The sequence below is a fragment of the Mandrillus leucophaeus genome, unplaced genomic scaffold (genome assembly GCF_000951045.1).
Source record: "Mandrillus leucophaeus isolate KB7577 unplaced genomic scaffold, Mleu.le_1.0 Scaffold202, whole genome shotgun sequence".
Classification (NCBI taxonomy): domain Eukaryota; kingdom Metazoa; phylum Chordata; class Mammalia; order Primates; family Cercopithecidae; genus Mandrillus; species Mandrillus leucophaeus.
Genome location: NW_012102055.1, coordinates 541133 through 567818, shown reverse-complemented (window position 1 = coordinate 567818; position 26686 = coordinate 541133). Strand labels below are relative to the sequence as shown.

General features: G+C 39.7%; 1 protein-coding gene across 1 annotated transcript in view; it reads right to left on the bottom strand.

Annotated features, from left to right (window-relative positions):
* The window catches only part of MACROD2 (MACRO domain containing 2), a 584358-nt gene that overhangs the window by 189425 nt on the left and 368247 nt on the right, over nt 1-26686 (bottom strand). The window contains exon 2 of the mRNA XM_011979458.1: nt 7478-7559. Coding sequence (XP_011834848.1) covers nt 7478-7499 — 22 coding nt within the window. The 5' untranslated portion in view covers nt 7500-7559. The remainder of the gene's footprint in view (nt 1-7477; nt 7560-26686) is intronic.

The window sequence follows — 26686 nt, the reverse complement described above, 5'->3', positions numbered from 1 at the left end:
TATTTAGAATTTTTCCAGATTCTGAAAGGGCAATGGAATATTAGGAATAGTATCTGTTCTCCACAAACTTATTTTTTCATTGATGAGACCAAGATAAAAAGGTCAGACAATAATAATAATATAAAACCCAACTAAAGTTGCGTTGCAGGAGTGTGTATAATTTAGACAGAAATAAATGGCAGAAATTCATGATTGGGAAAATAAATGAAAGACATATTCATATCAATAACATTTATTACATGTTTGGAAGACTATAAGCAGGTCAAAATAAGTGAAATGTGGTTGAGAAGTTTCTTGATTTGTTTTGTTTAAAAATTATAGGCATGCCTTTAAGATATTAAAAATTATTATCAAAATATGAGTTTGGCATTTTCTTTATCATGATTATGCAAAGCTAGACTTTCCCAGTGCTATCTATATCTAAGAAGGTAAAATGCATGTAACCTAAATGTGTTTACATACTCAAGTGAAGTGAATTAATAACATGTCTGCCAATAGTTGAGAAATAAAATGTATGCACTTTAGCTAGACATTGAAATATGTTAAATATTCAAGAAGTTCCCAAGATATAATTCTCAAACTTGACTTACGGGTTTACTTTACCATCCATATGCTTTTATGTTATATACAATACAAAAAGAAAATCTGTATTTAAGACCAAAAAACATCTCCAGTAAAGTTTATAATTTATAAACTTATAATTCCTAGGGATTCAGTTTACCTAGTTCTAACTATAAAACACTTGTTATTCATGTTATATGTCTACTATTTTGCAAGCTCATTTTTAAGGCATTCAAACTTCCTGCAGTTTTATAAGGTTTATTATTTTATGTGGTACCAGATAGATGCCCCAAATATTAGTAGGTCAAATAGCTCATTTTTGTTTTGTTCTGTTTTGTTTTGTTTTGTTTTGAGACGGAGTCTCCCTCTGTTGCCCAGGCTGGAGTGCAGTGGCATGATCTTGGCTCACTGCAAGCTCCACCTCCCACGTTCACATCATTCTCCTGCCTCAGCCTCCCAAGTAGCTGGGACTACAGGCGCCCGCCACCGCACTCGGCTAATTTTTTGTATCTTTAGTTGAGACGGGTTTCACCATGTTAGCCAGGCTGCTCTGGATCTCCTGACCTCGTGATCTGCCCGCCTCAGCCTCCCAAAGTGCTGGGATTACAGGCGTGAGCCGCTGTGCCTGGCCCCAAATAGCTCATTATTTTACTATTTATATCAAGAACATTGGGAATATTTTAGCCTTTTATCTATTAATTTTTTAAACATAGTTTTAAAATTATTTTCATAGACATAAATGGAATTTTTCATCTTAAATACAATCTTCCTCTTCTAAACAGGTGTCAGGTTTGGGATGAGCACATGCATATCCTGGAATTGATTTTCCTATCTTATTAGCTTTCCCGGCACTGCTATATATATATGTTAATCACATTTAAGTAAAGTTGACATGGGTATTGTGTATATGTTATATACATTTCAAAGCTGGAAACAAAATTGACAAATGTAATTGTTTTTATGGTTAAAAAAACTAAAGAGATTAGAGCTGGGCATGGTGGTTTACACCTATAATCCCAAAGACTTGGGAAACTGAGGCAGGAGAATTACTTGAGCCCAGGAGTTCAAGACAAGCCTGGGCAACATGGTGAGACCATGTTTCTAAAGAACAAATAAACAAATAAAATTAGCTGGGCATGTGGGGGTGTGCCTGTAGTCTCAGCCACCCAGGAAGTTGAAACAGGAGGATTCCTTGAGCCCCAGGAGTTCGAGGCTGCAGTGAGCTATGATCAGTACCATTGTGCTACTGCACTCCAGTCTAGATGACAGAGTATGACCCTGACTCTGAAAAACAAATTTTAAAAAGATTAGTTGGTAGGTTTTTCAGTCATAGGTGATTTCACTGTGACCAGTTACTATGCAGATAATGATAAGGGATTGAAGGTATCTAAAGTACAAACATATTTTGTGAGCTCACAAGGAAAGTTTATCAACCAATGGTCACCAAACTAATGATAAAAAAATGAAAAGTATTAGCCAAAGAAGCAATGAACCTTGCTTAAGGTATATAAAGAAAATAATAAGTGAATTTGTTCCTCACTGCTCTGTATACTAGCCTTTAGTTCTACACTTCTATTAGATATATAAAACCTATGTAATGATCATATTTTCTGAGGTTATTTCTATAGATTCATGAGAAGTAATAGATAAATGATACCAGGAGTGGGGTGGTACCAGGAGGACCTGGAGAGTAGGGGCTAGGTGGCAGGTGTATGTGGCTAACGAAGGTCAAAATATAGTGGGTACAGAGTGAATGGAGAGGGTACAAAACCAGAAGTCTGGACTAGGAGGGTCATAAATCCAGGAAGCCAGAGGCCAGGCTGAGGGTACATGTTCCAAATCCAGCTTGATAGTTACTTATGGGTAAAGCATTAGCAGTCAAAACACTGTAAAATAACCCCAATCCAAAGGCAAAGACTGCCGCGATGACCTGAGTGGTAAGAGACAGTACTAGTAGACGGAGCCTCTCAACCTCTGCACTATCGCCATTTGATGCTGAATAATTATCTGTTGGAGAGTTGTGGAGGGTGTTATACTGTGCATTGTGGAATGCTTAGCAGCATCCCTGGCCTCTAATCACTAAAGGACAGTAACCTCTCCCCTCCTTCAGTTGTGAAAAACAAAAATGCCTCAGAATGTTCCCAGGAAGGCAAAATTGCTCCTAGTTGAGAATCAGTGCAGAAAACAAAGGTCAGTTTTCCCTAAAGGGAGGAGGGGAAGAGGGTTTACCATGATACGTCTCAAGCTTAAACAAGATTCTTTAATATCATTATAAACCGTATGTTCTTTATTGTTATTATGAGGAAAGTTAACATCTTTAGGACTAAGACTAAGTTAAAAGTAGGACTAAGACTCTAGTTAAAAAAAATGACTTACACATTCTAGATCGGGAATTGTCTTTTCTTTTCTTTTTTTAATTTTTTACATCTAGTGAAAACTGCACACAATAAATTCTACACACTGAAAAAATACAAGCCTTTTAATGTAAAGAACAAAGAGATTTCTGAGTTGAATCACACAAATATTATTTGCTGTAGGCCATGTAATGGTGCACTGTAAGTATAAATTATTTGCAACCAAAGTGTATGATAATTCCATAAAGCGGCCACACTCTACTTTCAAATAATACTTCTGGAAGGAAAAAGTCAAATGTGCTTTACCCCACAGCCAGATATAAAACTGTTGAAATAAATTGGTTGCTGGTTTCTTTCCCTGGAGTTTCTTAATGCATTTCTACAATGGGCAATATTATGCGCTGGACTGTGCCCTGTGAATTTTTATGTTGAAGGCCTAACCCTCATATCTTAGAATATGACTGTATTTGGAGATAGGACCTTTAAGAGCTAATTAAATTAAAATAAGGTAATTAGAGTAGGTCCTAATCCCATTTGACTGGCATCCTTATACAAAGAGAAAGATACAGCACAAATGACTCAGAGGGAAGGTCACTTGAAAGTACAGTGAGAAGACAGCCATCTACAAGCCAAGGAGCGAGGCCTCAGAAGAAATTAATCTTGCCTCCACTTGGCCTTGAACTTCTAGCCTTCAGAATATTCAGAAAATGTATTTCTGTAGTTTAAGTCACCCGCTCTGTGGTACTTTGTTTTTGGAGACCTGGCAAACTAATATAAGCAATTTTCCATCTTCTCCTGTAGATGTGCTATAAAGGCCTTTGGGCTTCTCCTTCCCCGCTTAACTGCTCATCGGCAGGTAACAGCACCACAGTACTTCTATGATGTGAATAGAATTCAATTTCGAGATGAATGATAAAAGTACTAACTTAACTCACATTAGAAAAGTTTCCATGAAGGTATTTATAGGTACTAGAAGAAAGAGAAGTGTGGCCCCTCTGAAAAATGATGGGCAGCCGATGAAATGGGACTTTCCCAATACTCCAAATACAGCCTGGAAGTTGATCTCAGCCTTCTCTAAAGATGCTCTGAGAAAACGAACCTATTATCACTTTGGCAATGACAGATGCCATTCTCAATTTTAAAATACAGCTCTGTTGCTTCCTAGCTGAATCCTCGTTTTTCATGCCTAAAACATAGGGTATCATAAATTTATTCAATATGGTTGCTGCCTTGGCATCCATTTTTTTTCCTTTTGGTTTTAAAATCTCTACAATATTTATTTACCTATTTATTTATTTACTTCTTTATTTATATTTTTTATAGATGGGGTCTTGATTTGTCACCCAGGCTGGAGTTCAGCAGTGCAGTCATAGCCAACTGTGCCTCAAACCCCTGAGCTCAAGTGATTCTCCCACCTCAGCCTCCTGAGTAGCTGGGACTATAGGCATGAACCACCAATCCCAGCTAATTTGTATTTTTATTTTTTTGTAGAGACAAGTTCTTACTATGTCACCCAGGCTAGCCTCAAATTCCTGGATTCAAGCAATCCTCCTTCTACAGGTATGAGTCACTGTGCGCCTGGCCAGCATCCATGCTTAGGCCTAACAGAAGTTGTTTGAAAGCCAGTTGTATCCTGTCACCTTTGGCCTACTAAAACTTCCCTCCCTGTGTGATTGTTTGTGATATGTTCCACTTGTTCTTCATCTAGCTGACCCCAAACCCAATACACTCCACAACTGCTGATCATGGTAAAAATCTAATAGTGTCAGAATCATCAAAGTAAGTTCCTGCTTCCTGAGTGTTTTCTTTAAACTAGCCAATCCACAATCCCCATGGGAAAGCCTAAGGGGTGGTGCATACGGACCTAATAAAGACAGTCCCCAGGTGCTCGCTCTCTCTTGCTCCCCCCTTGCTGGCTGGGCTCCCTGCCACCTCCAGGCTTCCTGTTGGTCTCCTGTGGGCATCCCTCACCTGTCTACCTGTGAGTAATAAATGCCTTCTGTTTTGGGCATTTTAGTTCTACTTCCTCACTGTGTCTCCCCTGACACACATATCCTAACTTTTCCCCCAACCCTTTTCAAAGCTCTCCTGGAGAGTGGCTATCCTGGCTTACGGCCATTCTCAAGAGAGAGAAACCATAAGACCAAATTAGAAAAAACCCTAACAATGGAACCACAGCACAGGGTTAATGCAGTGCCTCCTTTCTTAGAGTGATCATGAAGATTAATGATTTACCCATGTAAAGAAAGGAACGCTGTGGCCGTCTAATCGAAAGCAATTAAAAAATGTTTGCATTATTAGTAACCATTATTATTGTTATTATTTAATATATTAATTATGATTATTATTAACCATTATTATATTTAAAGATCATATAGTTATGAATTAAACACAAGTTCAAATTAATGACAGGTGAAGTATATTATCTACATTAGTAGTCACATTCCATTATACATCACCCTTATTTCATGTTGCATATTTAGAATTTTCAAATACCTAATGCTTCAACATTGCAGAAATACTCCACAATTTTTGAGGATTTTTACATTTAGTTTAAAATGTACTTACTATTGTAAATATGGACTGACAATAATTTCCTGAGCACTGTGTGTTTCAAAGCATTGATGTGAGATTGAGGATGATTTCATTATTTCACTTGCTCATGCACTGCAATGCATTTTAAAATTTATTTAAAGTAGCAATTTTTCAAACAATAATTTGTTTGTATAATTATTAATATATTACACTCCTAAAACTGTCTCATTTTCTTTTAAATTTGCAGTGTGCTTTTTGACTCTGCATCATTGGAAATACCTGCTGATAGAAACATTTGTTTCAATATCAATAGATCATAATTATGCAATTATTTTTTATCTTATGTTAGTATGGCTTCCTGCAGACATTTTTTAGAAGACATGAGAATGAATACGATGTCATTATTTCCGAATATCTCAAGGAGTCTAAAATTTATAAAATCTTATCAATTATGATGTAATACTGACAAGACATGAGAATATTTGCTTCATACATCATAGGAAGTCACATTTAAAAATATAATTAACATTTACTTTTAATAATACTTAAAAATACAGGCACCAATCAGCTCAATATTGTTATAAAGCAAATCAAAAGGAAAAATGAAACAAGGACATTGAAACAAAAAGTCATCAGATTACAGCAAGAAAAATTTATTTAATTCAACTCGTCTCAACAACTACTTATCAAATAGCTGTTAAGTGCGTCCACTCTGAAGAACACTGAGATGCTTGAAAAAAATGAAGAAAGGGGAAAGAAGGAGAAGGAGGAGGAGGAGGAAGAGAAAGAAGAGGAGGAGAAAAAGATTATAACCACAGTCCAGTTCTTTATCACATGGGAATCTGAGGAATTTACATTATGTTTCAGTTCGAGAAATACTTTAGTAAAAGCCTTAAATTAAATGCACTTAGCAGATTCACCTTTCAATTATAAAATTAGGGAGAAGAACTTCAAATTACTTAGAAGAACTTAGTCCACTTAGGGCATTAGCAGAGAGCTGACCATCTCTATTGGTTTTTTGGTTTTCTACAGCTGTTCTGGATAGAACGCATCCTACTCTGATCTACAGGCAAGGCATCCTGTTTACTGTTTGGCTCTGATAGATGGCTTAAGAGGATGAATGTGCATCAGCACTCTTTATTCACTCCTTTCCACCTGCCAGAGTCACCTGTGATATGACAAACTACTTCAGATGGAGATGGAAACCTCAAAAGAAAGCTCACTGAAAGGCAAGTACCAACAATGCTCACTGTAGCTTGAAATTTCCTGGAAGCAATTCTTGCCATGGCTAAGGAAAGCACTTTGGACACTGTGACTTTAATGGCACCATAAAAATAACAAGGCATTAAACAAGCCTCAGCCTTAATAGGCTAGAAGAGGAAGAGTGGAGGAAAATATTCAAATTACCCAAATCCAACTAATGGCACATTCAATCGATGTAAATACATTACTTAAGGTTCTCTAATAACCCCGAGGTTTATCCTATTTTCTAAAAAGAAGTGTGAATGACTGCTATTCTCAGACTGCCCTAGAAGTGCTGCTATAGGCATTGAAATTTGGAGTGAGAAACTGGGGAAGGAATAGGGATGGAATGCAGGAACAGTTAGAATTCTGACTATGAACATAAACGGGCTTACAATTTCCAACAATGGTATTTAACAGGGTAGATGCAGGCATGGGGCCCGGCAAACTTACAAGTTGGAGAAGGAATCACAGATCATGTAATTTGGGGCCAGGGGAAGCATCTTTAGAAATCATTTATTAATAATTAGCCCCTCAGTTTTGATGTGAAGCACCGAGACCCAAGAGATGAACTGATTTCCCCAAGACAACACAGTAACCTCTGGGGGTAAGAGTTCCACAGCCTAGATTTTCTGTCACCTTGTTCAGTTCTTAAAAACTATGATACAAGTTGGCAGGGGTGACGGTATGTAATAGTCCTGAAGATGAAAAACAACAGGAATAGAAGTGATGGCTCACTTCTTCAATCCTCAATTTGAAAGGAAACAAGAAGTAGCTTTACTCACCTACAGAGAAAAATTCACTCATTTTCTTTTTGTAGATTTTGAAGTCAACTTCTAAGAAGACACAGAAAATGATCCGATCCACCTAGAGGCAAAAGATAAACACTCAAAGTGAAAACAAAAAATGGCAACTGTCCTCCCAGCACGTCGTCTTAGAACAAAAACAAATGGAAAGGCCTCATACAGATTTTTGGTTCTATACTGCTATCTACATCATAGCATTGAGTGAAGTTCAAGGATGTGTATAAGGATGTGACTGTGTGTGTGTGTGTGTGTGTGTGTGTGTGTACTCTGTATATAAATAAACCTATGGGCTCTTTGGTGGAAAGATGCTATATAAATCAAATAAGAAATAATAAATGACAATAAGCCACTTTGCAGCAAGCTATAAATAAGATCTGAGATTCCGACAGGATACCTAGACTTTATGTCCTATAAAACAGCCACACGAGAGGTATACAGCAGAATGACAATAAAGTATGTCAGTAAACAAAGAGCTCTTTGTCCTACTCTTCCTAGACAAATATATTTATCAAACCTGTTAGTATTTGAACAAGGCCTAAAAAGCTTCCATGTAGCTTAATTGGCATGAAGCCACTTGCTTTTAGTTTAACACACTTGGAAATGCAACAGAAACAAAAAGTAACTAGTTGACAGTGACACAAGGTCAACATAACATTTAATTGTGTAGCTATTATTGAATAAGTAAATGCCACCTCAAAAGTAAAATGTATGCATAGTCCCTTTTTTGTTTTGAGAGAACTTCTGTGTGTAAAGAGTTTCTTGGAAACATTCAGAGAGCAATATAGTAAACGGAGAAGAGACATGGAATATACATAATAGCTCACATATATCTGATTAAATCCGTGACTTAATTTTATGTCCTAGAAATAAATTCCCCTGTAGTTATTTTGTTTTAACAACATAAAAAAAATTGAAAATCACTCACTGGCAAGTTGCATAGAACATCAAATGAGGTGTTTCTCATGGCAGTAGGAAATGGAAGTGGGTGTGTACGTGGCAGGACAAGAAAGAACCCCAATGGAAGTCACCCACCTAACCTCCCTGCTCTCCTAGCCTACGTGATACAGATCTCACTAGTAAGACAGTTCCCAGTAGAAAAGGAGATCGTAATTATTCTCACTTCTGTATCTGCGATTGTTGACTTTTTTCCCCCAGGCTTTACATGATCAGAATATTTCTAAAGTCAACCAATCGATCAAAAATCAAAACAAGAAAATTTGACTTAATGCAGATCCGAGAAGACCAGGCTGAACGGTGTCATTCCTACACATTTCCCCCATACTTTAAATCATTTAATATAAATTATGAAATTTGTTTAACACTCATGTTTCTTGCGTGAGTGTGTATAAATATATGTGTGTGTGTGTATGAGTGTGTGTGTATGAGTGTGTGTGTTTGTGTGTGTGTGGGTAAATGACAATGTTATTCTCTGCTAAGTGTACTTTTGTTTGTTTGTTTGTTTGTTTGAGATGGAGTCTTGCTCTGTCACCCAGGTTGGAGTGCAGTGGCGCGATTCCACCTCCCGGGTTCAGGTGATTCTCTTGCCTCAGTCTCCCGAGTAGCTGGGACTATAGGTGCGTGCCACTACACTCAGCTAATTTTTTGTATTTTTAGTAGAGACAGAGTTTCACCGTGTTAGCCAGGATGGTCTCGATCTCCTGACCTCGTGATCTGCCTGCTTCGGCCATGCAGACCATATACCGATATTTCAAATATTAGAGGGAACTATAATCTGCCTTTTAGCATATTAGGCTCTATTACCATGGAAATGATTTAGGTCCAAAACTCAGCAGCCTAATTTATTTTCCCAGAAAAAAAAAAAAGGTAGGGGGGACGGTGACAATGAAACACTTTTAGTTTAAATTAATTGTGTGGCCCAATTCTCTGCCCTTACCCTTAGGCATAGCACGGAAAATGTCTTGGAAGCAAGGTGAATCCAAGAATTAGCCTTATTCACTAAGTACTTATTATGTATGTATATGTGTATGTATTTATATAAGTGTGCACAAACATATTCTCTGGGGTTATTGTTGAACAAGAGCTCATTTAGTTGACAAGCTCTGTGTTTATGAACACACCATGCATACTATCAGTGCTTGTGGCACACTGTGTCTTCCAAGATGGCATGCAATGCGCTTTCCATCCCACAGTTCTTCTCACAATGTAATAATGATACTCCCTTCATTGGGAAATGGGATCCACAGTTATTCCTTGAGCAACACAGCTTTGAGCTGCACAGGTCTACTTATAGGTGGATTTTTTTCAGTAAAAGTTAAGCAGAGCATGCCTGCCTCTTCTGCTTCCTCTTCTACTTCCTCCACCTCTACCACCCCTGAGAAAATATACCTACCTCCCTTCCTCCTCCTCCTCAGCCCACTCAATGTGAAGACAATAAAGATGAAGACCTTTATGATAATCCACTTCCATCTCATGAACAGTAAATATATTTTCTCTTCCTTATGGTTTTCTTAGTAACATTTTCTTTCTCTAGCTTACTTTATTGTAAGAATACAGCATATAATACATGTAACATACAAAATATGTGTTAATCAATCTTCTATGTTATCTGTAAGGCTTCCAGTCAATAGTAGGCTATTAGCAGTTAAGTACCTGGGGAGTCAAAAGTTATACCTGGATTTCTGACTGCATTGGGGATAGTCACCACTTACCCTCACATTGTTCAAGGGTCAACTGTTCTGCCTCTTGAATCTGAGAGGCCTATGACTATGGTAGAAATGATGCTATATAACTTTGCAGTCCATGTGATAAAAGGTGATACAGTTTGTGCCTGGTCTTCTTGGGAGGCTCGCTCTTGCACCCAACAACCATGCCATGAGGAAGCAGAGACACTATATGGATCCAACTATCCTCACTGAAAGTAGGTAGACTTTAGATTATTTCAACTCCAGGCCTTTGAGCCATCCCAGCTAATGTCACATCAGCAGAGATAGGTCATTCCTGCTAAACGCTGATTTCAAATTCATGAGCTAACCATCAAAATACATAACTAGAAATCTGATATTCTTTTAGCTTCTCCCTGTAACTGCTTTTCCAGAATCTCTTGTTTTTCCAGCTATGTAGTACTTGACTCCTACTGAAAAGCCCAGACTGAATACATAAAAAAGGAGTCACAGTGGGATGAGGAGAAAGTCTAATTGTTACATGGCTGAGAGACTGGAAATCTGACTTGCGCAAAGGAAAAAGGGCCCAGATGCCCCATACTAGCCCCAGATAAATTTCATGAGAACCTACAAGAATGCCTTGCTATTGAGGTCCAGGAGCATGATTTCATTTTTTTTCTCTTTTTTTTTTTTGAGATGGAGTCTCTCTATGTCACCCAGGCTGAAGTGCAGTGGCGCGATCTCGGCTCATTGCAAGCTCTGCCTCCTGGGTTCACGCCATTCTCCTGCTTCAGCCTCCTGAGTAGCTGGGACTACAGGTACCCACCACCACACTCGGCTAATGTTTTTGATTTTTAGTAGAGACGGGTTTCACTGTGTTAGCCAGGATGGTCTTGATCTCCTGACCTCGTGATCCTCCCACCTTGGCCTCCCAAAGTGCTGGGATTACAGGCGTGAGCCACTGCGCCCAGCCTCATGGTTTCATTTTTTAAAATGTTAGGCAGTGAAATAATTGTGTGAAATAGTGGTTCTTGAGAGATTGTGTTCGTTCGTTTATTCATCAGATATTAAGTGATCACTTCCAATTTGTTGCGCCTAGCCTATATGCCATTCACTTATAGAAAACATGAGTCCAGAAATCGAGTGATTTTTTTTCCCCAAGGCCGAAGCAATCAATTAAGGCAAAAACTCAGGTGTCTTTGCTTTTAGGATTTATTTTTAAATTTTTAAATACATTAGAGATGGAGTCTTGCTATGTTGCCAGGATGGACTCAAATTTTTAGGCTTAAGCAAACCTCCTGAGTGGCTTGGACTATAGGAAGATAGTGTATGAATCTCACATTCAGAGTTTGTTTGTTTGTTTCTTCTGTGATATCACCTAGAGAGACACACACAGAATTGAGTTTCTAGGCCTGTCACTAGCTCTATTACATCAGAGAAGCCATTATCTCTCCTCACCCTGGTTTTTACATCTTTCTAAAGAAAAGATGGAATTATCTCATCTCTATAGTTTTTTTTTTTGTTGTTGTTGTTGCTGTTTTTGCTTTCTATGCCTCTGTTACAGTCTATGTCAAAAGTTAGTTAAGCTTAAGTTATATTTCTCTGAAAGGTTCTGGATTAGGGCTGGCCACAGAGAAATGTCCTTGAGATTCACAGGGCGGAAGTGCAGTCAGAGACTTTATGTGAGGAAGGTGGTGCAGGGCTTGGGCAGGTCACGCACGCCATTGCTTATCACATGGGTGTGGAGTAGCAGCTGGCCCCACAGCTTCTCCAGTTCTTGATGGTTCTTCTGCCACACGTTCTTGGAGCCAGGCTGGGCACACATGAAGTTCTGCAGCGAGAGCACTGGCTCCTTCGGCAGGACATCGCAGCTTTGAGGTTCCAATCAGTGAGAGACAGATACACTGGCCTGTGCATCTCTGTGGATTCCAGTTTTCCCTTGTGAGTTTCATTTGTCTTTGTTCTCTCCTGCTTTGCATGCAGCTTTCCTATTGACAACTTCCTCTTTATCATCTGCCCTGCTGACATACTTCTGGCCCTGTTCGGATGGAGAGGCAAGGGACTTGCATAGACATCTTCACTAGCTCCATTCCATGGGCCCCGGTTAGAAGCTTTTCTATTCAGTCAATCATCCCCTTGTGGAATGTTGCTTTCCCAGTTTCTCCCACAACTGTACAAGATCTAATCCTGGCAATAAATCCATTACCCCATATCATTCAAGGATTCTGCTTCTCTGACTTAACTCCAACTGACGTAATCTTCAATATCATTTCAGTGAATATTATGTAGAGAAGAGCAATGAAGTAAAAAGAATAACAATGTTCCTTGTTAGAGGTGTGCAACCTGTCAAGGCTTCTCAAATTCCAATTACTTCTTTTTCAATGGACTTTTGTTGGTCCTGGCCCATCTTCTTGGTTAACTTCCTAAAGTTTCCATCCCCTCTTGTACTTAAAGCAACTTTGTATATTTAAAATAACTTACTCTTTTTTTTTTTCTTTTTTCTTTTTTTTTTTTTTTTTGAGATGGAGTCTCACTCTGTCGCCTAAGCTGGATTGCAGTGGCACAATCTCAGCTCACTGCAACCTCCACTTCCCGGGTGCAAGTCATTCTCCTGCCTCAGCCTCCTGAGTAGCTAGGGTTACAGGCACACACCACCACACCTGGCTAATTTTTGTATTTTTAGTAGAGACGGGGTTTCACTATCTTGATCAGGCTGGTCTCGAACTCCTGACCTCGTGATCCGCCCGCCTCGGCCTCCCAAAGTGCTGGGATTACAGGCGTGAGCCACCATGCCCGGCCAATAACTTACTCTTTTATGAACACGTTGTCAGTAAACTCAGATGATTCCCTAGTCTAAAATGTAATCGAAAATAATACAAAAAACAACATTAATATTTTTTAGAACAACTTGACAGTTCACTTTGTGTCTTAAACTGGAACCTCATGAAGAATCAGGTGGAACTCATCTTTGCATCACCAGTGCACAGTATAGGATCTGACACATAATAGGAGCTCTGTAAATATCCACAGAGTATATGTTAGACAAATAGATTTGACTAAAATGTAGGTATGTGGCAGATAGTTTTAAGGGTTACTTAGTTCCAGAACCAAAAAAAAATAAGATATTTCGGAGGACTTTCCTTTAAGTTTGCCAGAAGAGCTGAGAACAGAAATACAGAGAAACCTGGATGGTTTTGCAAAGCACTATCCAAAAAAGAAAAAGAAAAGCACTATATAAAGGGCATGAGGCATTATTGTCACCCACTGTCATCTTATCCAATGATACTATGTTGACTACAATGGCTCTTCAGCCCAGTTTTCATATAGAGTGCTTAATAGTTTCACGGTAGCAACAATGATGCCCTCTAAACTAGGATGTATTAGAAACTAACAGCTTTTTAAAATGAAAAGACAATATCAAGTGTTGGCAAAGATATAGACAGACAGGAACTTTCCTAGACTGCTTTTGAGAATAAAAATTGGAAACCTCTTTGGAAAAGTATTTGGCAGTACATACTAAATTAGCTGAATATGTACATGTCTTATAACCTAGCAATTTCACTCCTACATAGATACCTAGTAGAACCTACATATATATTCACCAAAAGACACACACCAGAATGTTCATAGCAGCACTATTTGCAATATCTCCAAATTGGAAGCTACTTAAATGTCCATAAGTGATAGAATGGATAAATAAAGTATGATCTACTCATATAATGGAATATTAAAAACCAATGAGAACAAAAAATGTATAACTATACAAAATAATATAAGCAAATCTCACAAGCATAATGTTGTATAAGAGAACCCAGAAAAAAAAGAGGACACACTGGATGATTCCATTTTTATCAAGTCCAAAAACCTTATAGAAATAGGCAAAATCATCGATGGAGTTAGAAGTTAATGTAACAATTACCCTGGGGTGGAGGGTTGGTGCAAAGAGACCTAGGGAAATGCCTGGGATCCTGGTTTTTTGATCTGGATGCTGGCCCCCTGGATGTGTTCAGTTAGGGAAAATTCATCAAGCTATGCACTCAGGAACTGTGTTCTTTTCTCTATGTTATACTTCAATAAGAAATTTTTTAAAGGTTGAAAGTCCTATGTTACAGCTGTCTTGGTCAACAATCAAAAATCTATTTTTGTTGACTTCAGGGTCGAAAAAAGTCCTTTACAAGCTGACCTCCTAAAGGTAATCTCTCTATGTATTTTCACTGAAGCCAACTGTAGCTCACCCATCGAGGCATAAAGGAGTAAAGATGTATGTCTTTCACCAAGATATCTATTAATCCACAGTTGGGGGTTTCCTACCCCATAAATGTGATGACATATGTTCCATTAATCTTTTCCAGCATCATATCCACTGCCCCTGAAGAGGGTGACACAGCGAAGCAGGTTTGGAGTATCTGCAGCCAACCTCCATTTTTCGCAGCTACCAGTCATAGGGCAGCTGACACAGCCAAGATTATCCTGTGTTCAGTGATATGGGGAGAATGAATGGATTCTGATGAATGTAATTTGCTTCCCCAACAACCAACATTTAGAGATCTGGTGTGATGCAAGTGCTGCTTTAACTGAGGACTGATGGAGGGCTATCCTGGGTAAATATAGCCTGAGGGACAGCTGGGCTGAAGTCCCAGCCTTCATAAAAGAGAAATCAACAATCTCACCAGTGCAGAGTTGGATATGGGATGATTTCATAAATTAGTGGCTGCTGCTAATAAGTGAATTAAATGTCAAGGCTTAAGTATCAAATTTGTAGAAAGACAGGTTTTGAGAGGGGGGAGGACCAGGATAAGTGAAGTTTCCTCAGTACTCAGAGTAACTCAAGGATACACAGAGCAGCAAAGGGAAGCGGTCACTACGGATTAATTAAGAACAGGAAGTTGGGGTGTCTGGGTCCTAGTCCCTCCTCTCTCACCAAGTGAAGCAAAAGAGAACAATCTGCTCTTTTCCCAGCATGTCAGTTTTCTGCTGCTACATGACAAATTGCCACAGATTTAATGGCTTAAAAAAACAACACTTTATTATCTCACAGTTTCACAGTTGGCTGAAAGTCCAGGTCCAACCTAATTGGGTCCTCCGCTTTGAGTCTCAAAAGCTGCAGTCAAAGGCTTGGAATCTTCTTCCAAGCGCATTTGAGCTTTTGACAGAATTTGATCCCTTGCAGTTGCAGGACTGAGGTTGCCATTTTCTTGCTAGGTGTTGACCAGGGATGGCTTTTATCTTCTAGAGGTCACCTGCATTTCCTTGCCATATGATCCCCAAAGCAGTTCAGGACGTGAGCGCTCTCTTTCTTCCAGGCCAGCAAGAGTGTGCCTCTATCACTTTCTCCACCTACCACCTCTACGTTCCTTCTAAGAGCCCACCTAATTAGGTCAAGTCCTCCTGTTTGTAACTAGCCAGACTGATTCAATACCTTTATTCCCTCTGTGGAAATCTCTTTTCCTAATCAACAGAGTGACTATCCCATCATATTTGAAGGCTCTACACACCCTGAAGGGGAGAAAACTGAACAAGGTGTGCACACCTAGGGGCGGTCATATTGGCATCTTGGAGGCTGTTTTGAACTTCAGCCTCCCACACCCAGATCCCTCCATGTAACCAGCTGCCTGTGTCCCTGCTTGACTTTACCATTTACCAGTGACCTTGAACAAGTTACTTAAGTTTTGTAAGTCTCAGTCTGCTCCTCTCTAAAATGGAGACATTGACCTGTGGGGGTTAGTGCCTTAAAACACACCTACTAATTAGCTCACAGTTCTGTAAGTCTAAAGTCTGACATTGCATGACTGGGTTCTGTCTATTCAGGGTGTTACAGGCTAAAATCAAGGTGTCAGCTGAATTGAGCCCTTGTCTGGAGGCTCAGGAGAGAAATCCACTTCTAAGCTCCTTTTTGTTGGTGGTAGAATTCAGTTCCTTGCTGTTGCGGGATGGGGGTCTTCATTTCCTTTCTGGTTGACAGCTGGAGGTCACTCTCAGCTCCTAGAGGCCTCCTGAATTCCTTGCCATGTTTCTGCCTCCATCCTCAAGCCAGCAAAGGTATGTCAACTCCTTCTCAATGTTGAGTCTCTGACTTCCTCCATATTTGCTCCAAATTTAAAGAACTCATGTGATGAAGTTAGGCCCACCTGGATAATCTCCCTATTTTAAGATTTGAGACCTTAGTTAGGTCTTCAAAATCCCTTAGCAGTATTATGGTTTGGAAAATTGGGAGGTCTGTGTACACCATGAGTTCGGAATCTAGAAGATTATCTTAGAATCCTGCCTGCCACCGTTGATTATAATGACCACATAGAAATTCTACATAGAGTCCTCAGCAAAGGGCCTGACATAGAGTAAATGCTCCATAAACATCAGTTGCTTGTTTGCATAGTTATTATTCATAAGGTACCGAAAACACCTACCCTGGTGCTGGCATGAAGATAAAATCAGTGTTCACTTGGTGAGTCCTTTATTTCCACCCTGACCTTGTAAGCCAGGTTAAGACGAGGTGCAGCCAGATGAGAATATCGGGGGCACTTTTTCTGTCTGTTATAGTGAAAATCATTTTATTATTACTACTATTATTATTATTTTAGAGACAGAATCTCATGCTGTCCTTCTGGCTGGAGTGCAGTGGTGCAAACACAGCTCACTGCAGCCTAGAACTCCTGAGCTCAAGGAGTCCTCCCTCCTCAACCTCCTGAGTAGCTGGGTCTACAGGTGTATGCCACACCATGCCTGGCTAATTTTTAAAAATTATTTGTAGAGACAGAGTCTTGCTATGTTGCCCAGGCTGGTTATGAGAAATTCTATCTTAAAAGAAACATTCCTGAAAATAGCCCATAGTATATATAAGCAGCTCTGTTTTTGTCTGGTCATATCAGCCAATGAAACAAAGGGGAAACAGGTAAGCTGATAGTGGAGATGGTGTAATGGAAAAAAGATTTCACAAGACCTCATAGGAGTCCCTATTCTGAGATTTTAATATCCTTGTCAAGTGTCACTGAATATCATTGTTTTGCTTCTTGAAGGTATTAGGTATGGTCACACTTGTGCACACCACCACAGAACCTGCTACTTCAATCTCCAGATCACAGAATGGGAAAATTTTTCTCCCCACGTTCCCGGAGATGTTTGGGTAAGTTGGAAAACATTGATAATCCATAAACTCTCAAAGGGCATTTTTGCATTTTAAAATTGCTTCTACGTGCATAAAAAGGATCCTTTATTTTGGGGGGCTTTTTTGCAAAGCCCGTACATCTGTCATTACTCTGTGGCAGTACAATTCAGAGGCTTCCTGGTTTGTTTTGATAAATTGCTCTTTTGGACTTTTCTTCAACTCAATAAGAAAAATGGCCATGCATCTGAGGAGCCAAGAGTTATTTTGGCTTGAGCTGGAGGCTCATTCACACAAGTTAATTTCTGAGCCTGCCTCATATTGATCAAAATGGACACTTTCACAAACGACACATCTGTTGTGGTCCTTGAAGCTGCTCCATATGCTTAGCATGGAACAGACGCGTGCACACACACACAGGCTTAGGGCCTGCCGTTCTAAATTCTGGCACAGCAAGCATGACCTGTTCTGCCCTTGTATCCAAAGAGATGATCCTGGGAGAGACTGAGGGGAAATGCCAGTCAACGATAGAAAATGGGCTTTCTTTTCATGATTAAAGAGGAAGCTGCGGTGTGCTTCTGGTGGCTGCCCCTCCCTTCAGGACAATGCACATCATCCTTCCCTTGCTGGAGGTGCTGGTGACTGACAGCTCCAAAGAGTGGCTCTCAGAGGACTGTGCTCTGCTGAAGCAGGCACCTCACCCACGCTGCTTCTCTCTTCCTAAAGTCAGCCTGCAGCCGATGACTGACTCATGCCGCAGCCTGAAGGCCCAGCTCCCTTCCCTCAAATTGATGCAGCTCTGAAGGCATTTGTTCTGGGCAGAAGTGTGTCTCCCCAAATTCAGTCATTAAAGTCCTAACCCCCAGTACCTCAGAATGTGACTGTATTTGAAGATAGAGTTTTGAAAGAAGTAATGCAGTAAAATGAGGTCACGGGGATAGGCTCTAATCCCATGTAATAGATGTTCTCATCAGAAGAGGAGGTTTGGACAGACATGCACAAAGGGAAGACCATGTAAAGGCACAGGGGGAAGACGGCCATCTGCCAGCCAAGGAGAGAAACCTCAGAAGAAATGTACCCTGCTGACACCTTCATATTTGCCTTCTAGCCTCCAGAGCTATGAGAAAATAAATTTCTGTTATTCAAGCTACCCAGTCTGTGGTACTTTATGATGGCAGCCTGAGTAGACTAAGACCTTTTCATATATCCTCCAGTTGGCTACACTGATTACAAGGTGGATAAATGCCCGCTCCTGAGCCCCTATTGGGATCAACCAAAGCCTTGTCTGTGACCGGATCACAGTTCAACTTCTCCCAACCCTGCTTCTCATATGCTTCCTCTCTACCCAGGTATGAATCAGGAACACGATCCAATAAACTTCCTACTTATAATTCCCCTCTCAGTCTACTTCCTTGGAAACTTGACCTATGACAACAACCCCCTGTTTTTGACCATCTGAATTATTTTCTTCCTATGCCCACTTTTCCCATCATTTCCAAATGTTCCGAGTGGCAGCAGCCAATCACACATGAAGCTGGCCACCTGAGCTCTGTCCAACAGTGACTGCTACCCGCTCTTTGCTTACTAGTAATTTCAGGAATGACCATATTTGGCATTTGGCTGACCAGTGGTAAGAAGTCAGGACTTATTTTGTAAAAGAGCGTTCAAAGTCAATATACGCTATACATGTAACCCTAACAAAGTGACAGCAGATTTGTTGAGATTGGGGCCCCATCTGACACTCACCATTGGGAAACATGTCTCTCAAAGTTCTCTGTGGACTCTGTTCTAAGGACAGGAAACTGGCTCTGAGGGCAACTGTGCAGTGACTGCCATTAGCAGTGAGGGTAAATCTCACACGGCCAAAGTCACCCAGAGCCAAGACACATCTCTGCAAATGTCTATCTTGCCTAATGCTAGGTAGATCCTTCTGGAGAAGACTTACAGATTGCCTTCTATGTGAGAAATGGATTACTTGTTGGTTTGTTAGCAAATCCATAGAAGATAAGCAGGCCCACACAGTCTGGAGGTGTGACAGCACTGAGGTGCCCTGCTCAGGTCCCCATGGGTCTAAGTAGTAAGTGTGAGCCAGATAATGGCCAAGCACCTGCACTTCTTCGCCTGAGGGCTTTCATAGTGCTGGCAGGCTCTGAGCAAAGATCTAGTGAGCTGGAGTTTGGAAAATTAATGCCTGTCACCCTGGCAGCCTCAACCAAAGACTGACAAGAGTTGATGTTTAAATCCCCCTGTTCGATCACCCCTGGGGGAGAGATCCCAGAATTCTCCAGAGGGATAAATGCCTGGTTGCCCAGGGTGGTGCTCTTGGGGGCATGCTGTGTGTCAGCTCTCCTCACCTCTGCATGGTCCACAGATAATCTACCTGCACTCTAATCCTTGTCTTAGGTTCTGCTTTTGGGAGAAGCCAAATCAACAAGTGAGGAGAAAATTAGTCAGATATCCACTTCATCTCTCAACATTCAGCCTATCAAGTGTTAATTCAATATAATTCATCTTCTTACTCTGATAAGGTACAGGCTCCTGCCTATACTTTGTCATCACTCCCGTGGTGCCCTCAGTACCCTTATATGAAGAAGACAATGCCAGGAATAGGTCTCCTGACTCAAACCTCTCCCTCATCATCTAGTCTGTGACATGAAATTACCCTTCCAACCATGGAGCCATTGTTTATCCAGCACACATGCAGCGCTCATGTCTCCTCCAAGCCAGCTGCAAACCCCTATTGTCTATTTCATCCTCCTGCTTCTCAGAAAGCTCTGCTTCCTCTTTCTTTTATTTGATTAAGAACATCTGCAGAGGTGGTTCAGAGACAAAAGTTAATAATTACTTTCTTTGTTGCAGTAATTAAAAATTTCAAGGAACAATTGTCATTCATTGCTGCTTATGAGGTTGCCCAGAGAGGATAGTGCTTTTTAAAGCCAACACATCATGACTTTCAAAAGATGCCATCACTGGGAGGAACAAAAATCTCCACTCAAAATGAGAATGCTATGCCAAGTCACAAGGTGGCTCTGCAACCTGGTCACGATGCTTGAAGGAATGGGGCCCACTGCATAACCGTGCAATCGTCCTGTGCCTTATCATTTTCTCAACATTTCCATTAGCATCTGACGTGCACCGCAGATGTCATTTACAGTTCAAAGGAAGCTCATTAACATATCTTCCAAAAGAGCATTTTTGTGAGGACAAAAGCTGTTTTTCTCAAGCTGATGTCCCTCCCACTCCTGCAAGAAAGAATCTTTTTGTTCAAAAGGCAAACCTCAAGAGAACAATCTCCCTTGAGTAATTTTCCATAGGTTCATGTCCTCTACAATGTGAAACAGAAAACCAAAAGCATTCTGGTGGCAGCAGTGCTGTGTGTGTGAGCATGTGTGTGCGTGTGTGCATATAAAAGAAAGGAAAGAAAATGGTGAGTTACATCTGTGCCTCTCCTATTAGCCACCCCATCCTGTTCCAAACCTTTGATTGTCACTTTATATCTTTATGAACTTGTAGCTATTTCATATCATCTCCCTCTTTAAATGCCAGATAGAGGAACGTGTCCCTCAACTAAACTGTAGATCCCTGGAAGAGACATCCCTTCTTAGTCATCTTTCCACCTTGCAATAAGTGTAGCCAACTGGAGGATATAAGAAAAGGTCTGTCATATCTCTCCACTGTATCAATGGGCTCTGAGTGACCTAATTATGACTACTAACTGACTTAGGGACCCCAAAAAGAAAGACCATTTGAGGAAAGAGGTAGAAACATGGACCCCCTGGCTTTCTCTCTGCAGAAGAAATAGCCTTTCCTCTCCTCCCTCTTACCCTCTGTAGGTTGTCCATCCTCCACAACATTGTCTGCTTCATATTTTGAAAAGTGAACTCGCAACTTCCAGTGGTCTTATCAATTACTTAAGTGCTTTTCAAATATTTATCTGCAAATACTCCTGAGAGCTACTACGTCTCCCTCGGGAACCTGGGATGATACCCAAAATGCCCCCTACAAAATTTTATTTAATTTTGGGTTTTGCCACATGGTCTTTTAGTAATGTAGTATCTATAATATTCATGCTTGGCTGTATATAAAAACAATGTTTTTCTTCCTAATCGTTACTAATCCTTGATGAAGAAGACCCCTGCTTGTACAGTGACTTTGGCCTCTCTCTGGCACACTGCACCAGATCCTGCACAGGGGCTGGGAATCCATTCCAGGCAGAAAATCATGACTTAGTGGCATGGAGCCAGAATGCATGGTGTATTGGTACATTTGCATGGGAGATTGAGAGAGAGAGAGAGAGAGAGAGAGAGAGAGAGAGAGACAGATTCAGATGTTTCAAGGAAGTTTCAAGGAAGTTAAATTCCTTTAACTTCCAAAGGAATTTCTCCTTCAGCTATTATAGTCTTAAGGTAAAATTCAGTCTTATAAACTTTACATTTTAAAACAACATTTATTATGAATATCAAAACCTTCTCAAGGGAATGGGAAGGGAAAGAAAACAATTAATAGTCATTGAACACTTCTCTGCTACACTCTGAAGAATGTCGGTTCCTATGTGTAAGGTAAAGCCACCCTGAACGCTACCTGAGAAAAAATAATTATGATACTAATTTTGTAGTAAGACAGTCTTTTTTACCCTTTTAAGCAAAATGAACAATTAAAACAATGACAAAAGAATAACCAAATAAAAACAAAAACATAAAAAGAAGGAAGAGAAGACTATAGCATAGAAATGTCAACTGCATGTCAACCTTTTCTCACTGGGGGCATACGGAAAAAAGAACACTAACAGTCAGGTATCCACTAAGATTATTTTAATAGAGGGTAATAGAATGATGGCTTTCTGAAAACAGCCAACAGATGTCCCACCCATTATACTAATCTTGTTATATAACGTCTGCTGCTGTAATCCCTTAAAAATTTATTTTCTAAACTCGATTCTGCTGCAGCATCTGTGACGCTAAATGCTGCAGTGGCTGTTTCCTGGTTTTCACTGATGTTTCCAATGCCAGTTACAGGTCAAAATTTAAGGCCAGTCAAAATAAAGCCTTGGTTTGCATTTCAGCAGGAAAACGATGCTTTATTTGCATTTGTGCTGTATCCAATAATGTTTTATCCAACCATCTTTCAGCAGGAGCAGAAGTGTCCAAATTGCAAAGATATGCAAGTGGAATTGGCATATTGGCACAATTTAGAGTAACCACTCAATTGCTTAGAGAGATACATTCCTAAAATAATACTGCCAAAAGTCCACTCTAAACCATCTACCTTAAGTATGCATTTGTTCCACGGGCTTAGCCGAATGATTTATTCATTAAAAACAAACCGATCCTCTATGTTATACTTTTGTAAAGGTTGAGGAGAAGAAAGCTATACTTTAATACTGTGAACAGTTGTAAAAAATATTTGGAAAGATTCACTGATGATGTATTCATTGAAAAACTTTAACAAGGATTCTACTTTTTTCTATATAATTTAATTTCTGAGTTGTGAAACAGATACATTCTGGAAAACAAATTATTTAAAATGTACCTAGATCCTAAATTACATCTTTGGGAAACTGGATGTGAAGAAACCATATATATATATACACATTTTAACTATGTCAAGGTCCACTTTAGAAAAAGCTATTGTTTTTAAGGAGTTATTTTGTTGTTTTTCTCTTGATGCTGAGGGTCTCGCTGCTACCATGTTGGGTCACCATATGTTCTAGTCGTGTGGCAGCCTGGATGTTTTCTATCTCAGCAGCTTTGACCTTTCACCATGCTTTTTCTCTAGCCAGTGGGTGTGAGTTTGTTAACAGGATGGCTCTAGACTGCATGAGCCATGGCTTACGTAAAGCTTCTTATGGCATATTCTTGATACTGCTTAGTCATGGAAAAACCATTTTTTCCCTTTGGTGTCCAACCAGGAAATTCCTTTGTTCTGCCAAAAATGGACTAAAGCCACATCATCATTGCCACCCACAGTGAAAATGCAGTAGAAAGAAAAGTCAGGATAACTAGATGAGAGAAAATCGCTGCTGTCTCAAGTCAATAAAAGTGTGTGATGCCTTCATTTTGTAGACTACATTGGAGGGGTGGGGCAAACTAACACAGGAATCAATTGAAAAGAACTAATTAAAGCAACTAACGAAAGTCTGTGACATCCCAGGCAGTCTAGTGTGGGACAAAATCAGTGAGGGAACCTATGAGATTATTTCACAGTGTTTACCATGAAGTATCCTCAAAGGCTGAATATTCTAAATGGGGACCCTTCCACACTCCAGTTTATGGAGGATAGCCTGAGAAGTTCTGGTCAATTGCAAAGTTTCCTTAAACATACATCTTTTATTTTAAAACTGCATTCCATATTTTACAATTCTACCCAATTATTTATATGTTTATATCTATGTTAGGATAAAAAGTGTTTCTTACCCTAAATATGTATAGAAAATTGAAGCTCCTAGAAGAAATAGCATTTTTACTCTCTGACTTCAAGTCTACCCAGTCCATGTGGAAAACCTGTTTTAGACAGGCCATGTGGCTTAAAAAAAGGTGTTCTGTTTTGTGGGAGACGGGGTTCGGATCAAGAGAAAAGGCTTAAATTTCATCGGTCACAATTTTGTGTGTGGGATTGGCCACTTTCAGTGAATCACTTAACTTCTCTAAACTCAGTGTTTTCATCAGTTAAATAGGGCTAATAATAGACCAATACTGTAGGGTAGGGTTGTCTAGAATATTCAAAGAAATGATGTGTGTGAAGTAATTATCACATAGCAACTCTTGAAAATATGGTGGCTATCACTGTTATCAAGGTTTAATTTGGTCTGCATGCAAAACTATTATTGGACATGTTTAGGTTGCTGTGCTTACTGAAATTGAAGGCCAAGATAAAATTTTGTGAATTCTTAATACACTTATCTAGTTTACTCCCATTCATGGTGGCCTCTTTCCTTTGTACTTTGACAGGAGGTTACTGCCACAAGTAAGATTATTCCTTGCTATGCTGCTTTCTATGACTCAGTTCCTTGATTAAGGTGAGCCCAGTAGAGAAAGGCACTACATCTTCTACATCTTCATCCTGCCCAAAGCCAGTTTTCAAACTGTAGTGAACAGAAATCTTCTAGGGTGCTTAGCAAACATCCTAGTTACTGACTCTCTTCATAGATAGAACTCTCAATATAGAGAGTTGTGTGTTTGAAGTGGTGCTGAGAATCAGAAGTTTTAAGGAGTATTCCTCAGTCCTGGATATTTTTATGAAGGTGGTCAGAGATTCTTCAAGTGATCTTATAAGAATAGCACTCATTGGAATTAGGATCTGCCTTAATCCAGCATGACCTCAACTTTACTAATTAAATCTGCAAAGGTTCTGTTCCAAATAGGGTCACATTCTGAGATGTCAGTACACATGAATTTAGGAGGAACACACTCTTCAACTCAGTGTACCTCCCAAACCTTGACTTTGAGAGCCGTTGTTTCACCAACTAGAGTATGGTGTGAAAGAGTGCCATGGAGTGTGATGTCACTTATGAGTCTTCTAGGTAATTGTTAATTACTGTTTAATGTAATTTTCATAAAATAACCTTCTTGCAACATATTTTAATGCTTTCTGTAAAAAGGCTATCCTTCATCATGATATTTCTGATAAAAAAATCTGCTGCTGGCATGTATCCTGGTGTTTAATGGGGCATTTTTTACTGCCTTGTTTTCCTTATCCTTTTACGTGCCATTGTGTATCAAATATAGAGCTGACACTCAATCAATATTGAGTTGAATGTATACATTTATTCTGCAAACAATGGTGGGGGTTGAGGAGGACACAGGATGTGTAAGACAGAAATTGTCTTGTTCTCCAGGAGACTTTCCTGGACGGAAAAGATAAGTCCCTTCATAAATAGTACAACATCAGGTGTACGGTGCAGTCTGGGAGCTTGCTTACAAATCCCACTGTCACCACTTACTTTAGTTGCATAATCTTGGGCAAGTTGCTTAACTTCACTAAAGCTCAGTTTTCATGTCCATAAAATGGGGATTACATGTTCAACTACCTCACTAGGCTGCCTGGGGGAGTAAATGAATTAATGTCTGCGTTGTGTTGAGCACACAGCAAATGCTCACTAAATGATAGCAGTTACCGGGACCCAGGGGAAGAAAGGATGCTTGATAGGTTGATGATGGCATTTTATGTGTTCATCATGTTTCCCACCTGGATTATAAGCTTCCTGACTGCAGGGAGCTCATAATTATATTATCATAGCATCTCTCATTACTCTTGGCAGACCTGCTCCTCCTAGGGGATTTGTATAATGTCACCAAATGCAGTCCTAGTGAGTTGATTCATTGAGTGATTCTGTCAGTCCCTTTATTGGCAATACCAGCGAAACGCTTACATGTTCTAGGTTTCTGCTCCTATTCATAGTTTTCTCTTTAAGAAATGTACATTTTTGCTACTCAAATATGTGCAGGCATGCTAGATATTTGGCAAGAGAGAATACTAGAGTGAGCTGGGTTGTAAGGGGTAGGGTTGAGATTATGCATATAAGGCAATAGTAGGGATGAGTGATTGTGAAAGAGGATGCTTCATATTCCTGACTTTAAAACCATGAAACAACGACCATTACCGATGTCCAGCTTACAAAGGTTACAGCATGATTTGTCATAAAAATTCAGGAGTGTCAGCGAGCAATGCAAATTGCAGGTGTTAATTACACGTTTCTCATTTTCCTGGAGTGGCTGGACTTTCCTCTCAGTTGCAGCTTTCTGATCATGCACATAATGTTTTGTTACTTTTGCTTTGATGTAATTATTATGATATTGATTTTTTTTTTTAATGGGCCCATGGTAGAAATTCTACACATATGCCAAAAAACTTCTACCATGACTTTTACATTTGCACTTCAGAAATTATCCTAAATACCCTGCTGGATCCTTGAAGTTAATTGATTTTCAGCTAGTTAATTTGGTCCACAACACCAAAATACCTCCTGCATAAATTCACTTAAGTATCAGTTATTGTGAATAGGCCTATTTATTTAGCAGAAGTCACTTTATTATGCTGTTTCAAAAGCAAAAGCACTGGAGGGAAAATATCACACAGAATTAATATAACTGTATCAACACACGAACATGAAGTGGTATAAACCATCTACATGAAAAATGTCAGTCTGCTCACAGTGCACATTTACAAAAAGTGGTAATCACACTTTACCTAAATAACAAAGTAGAGTCAACTTCCAGGAATGAGCTCCTGCCTTCTTTGAACTTGTTCTTACCCAGTCAGTTAGTAAGAATACGGAAATGGTGATGATAAATGCATATAATAACAAGGCCACTTGGCATCAGCATAAACCTCTGTTTCATTGTCAAAGTGTTTTTCATGTTGATTACCTCATTTAAGTCACTATTACACTCACGGTGTCCAGAGTGGAGGTGTGATGAATGACCCCATTTCATAAATAAGGTGAGTGTGGTACAGCAAGGTTAAGTAGTG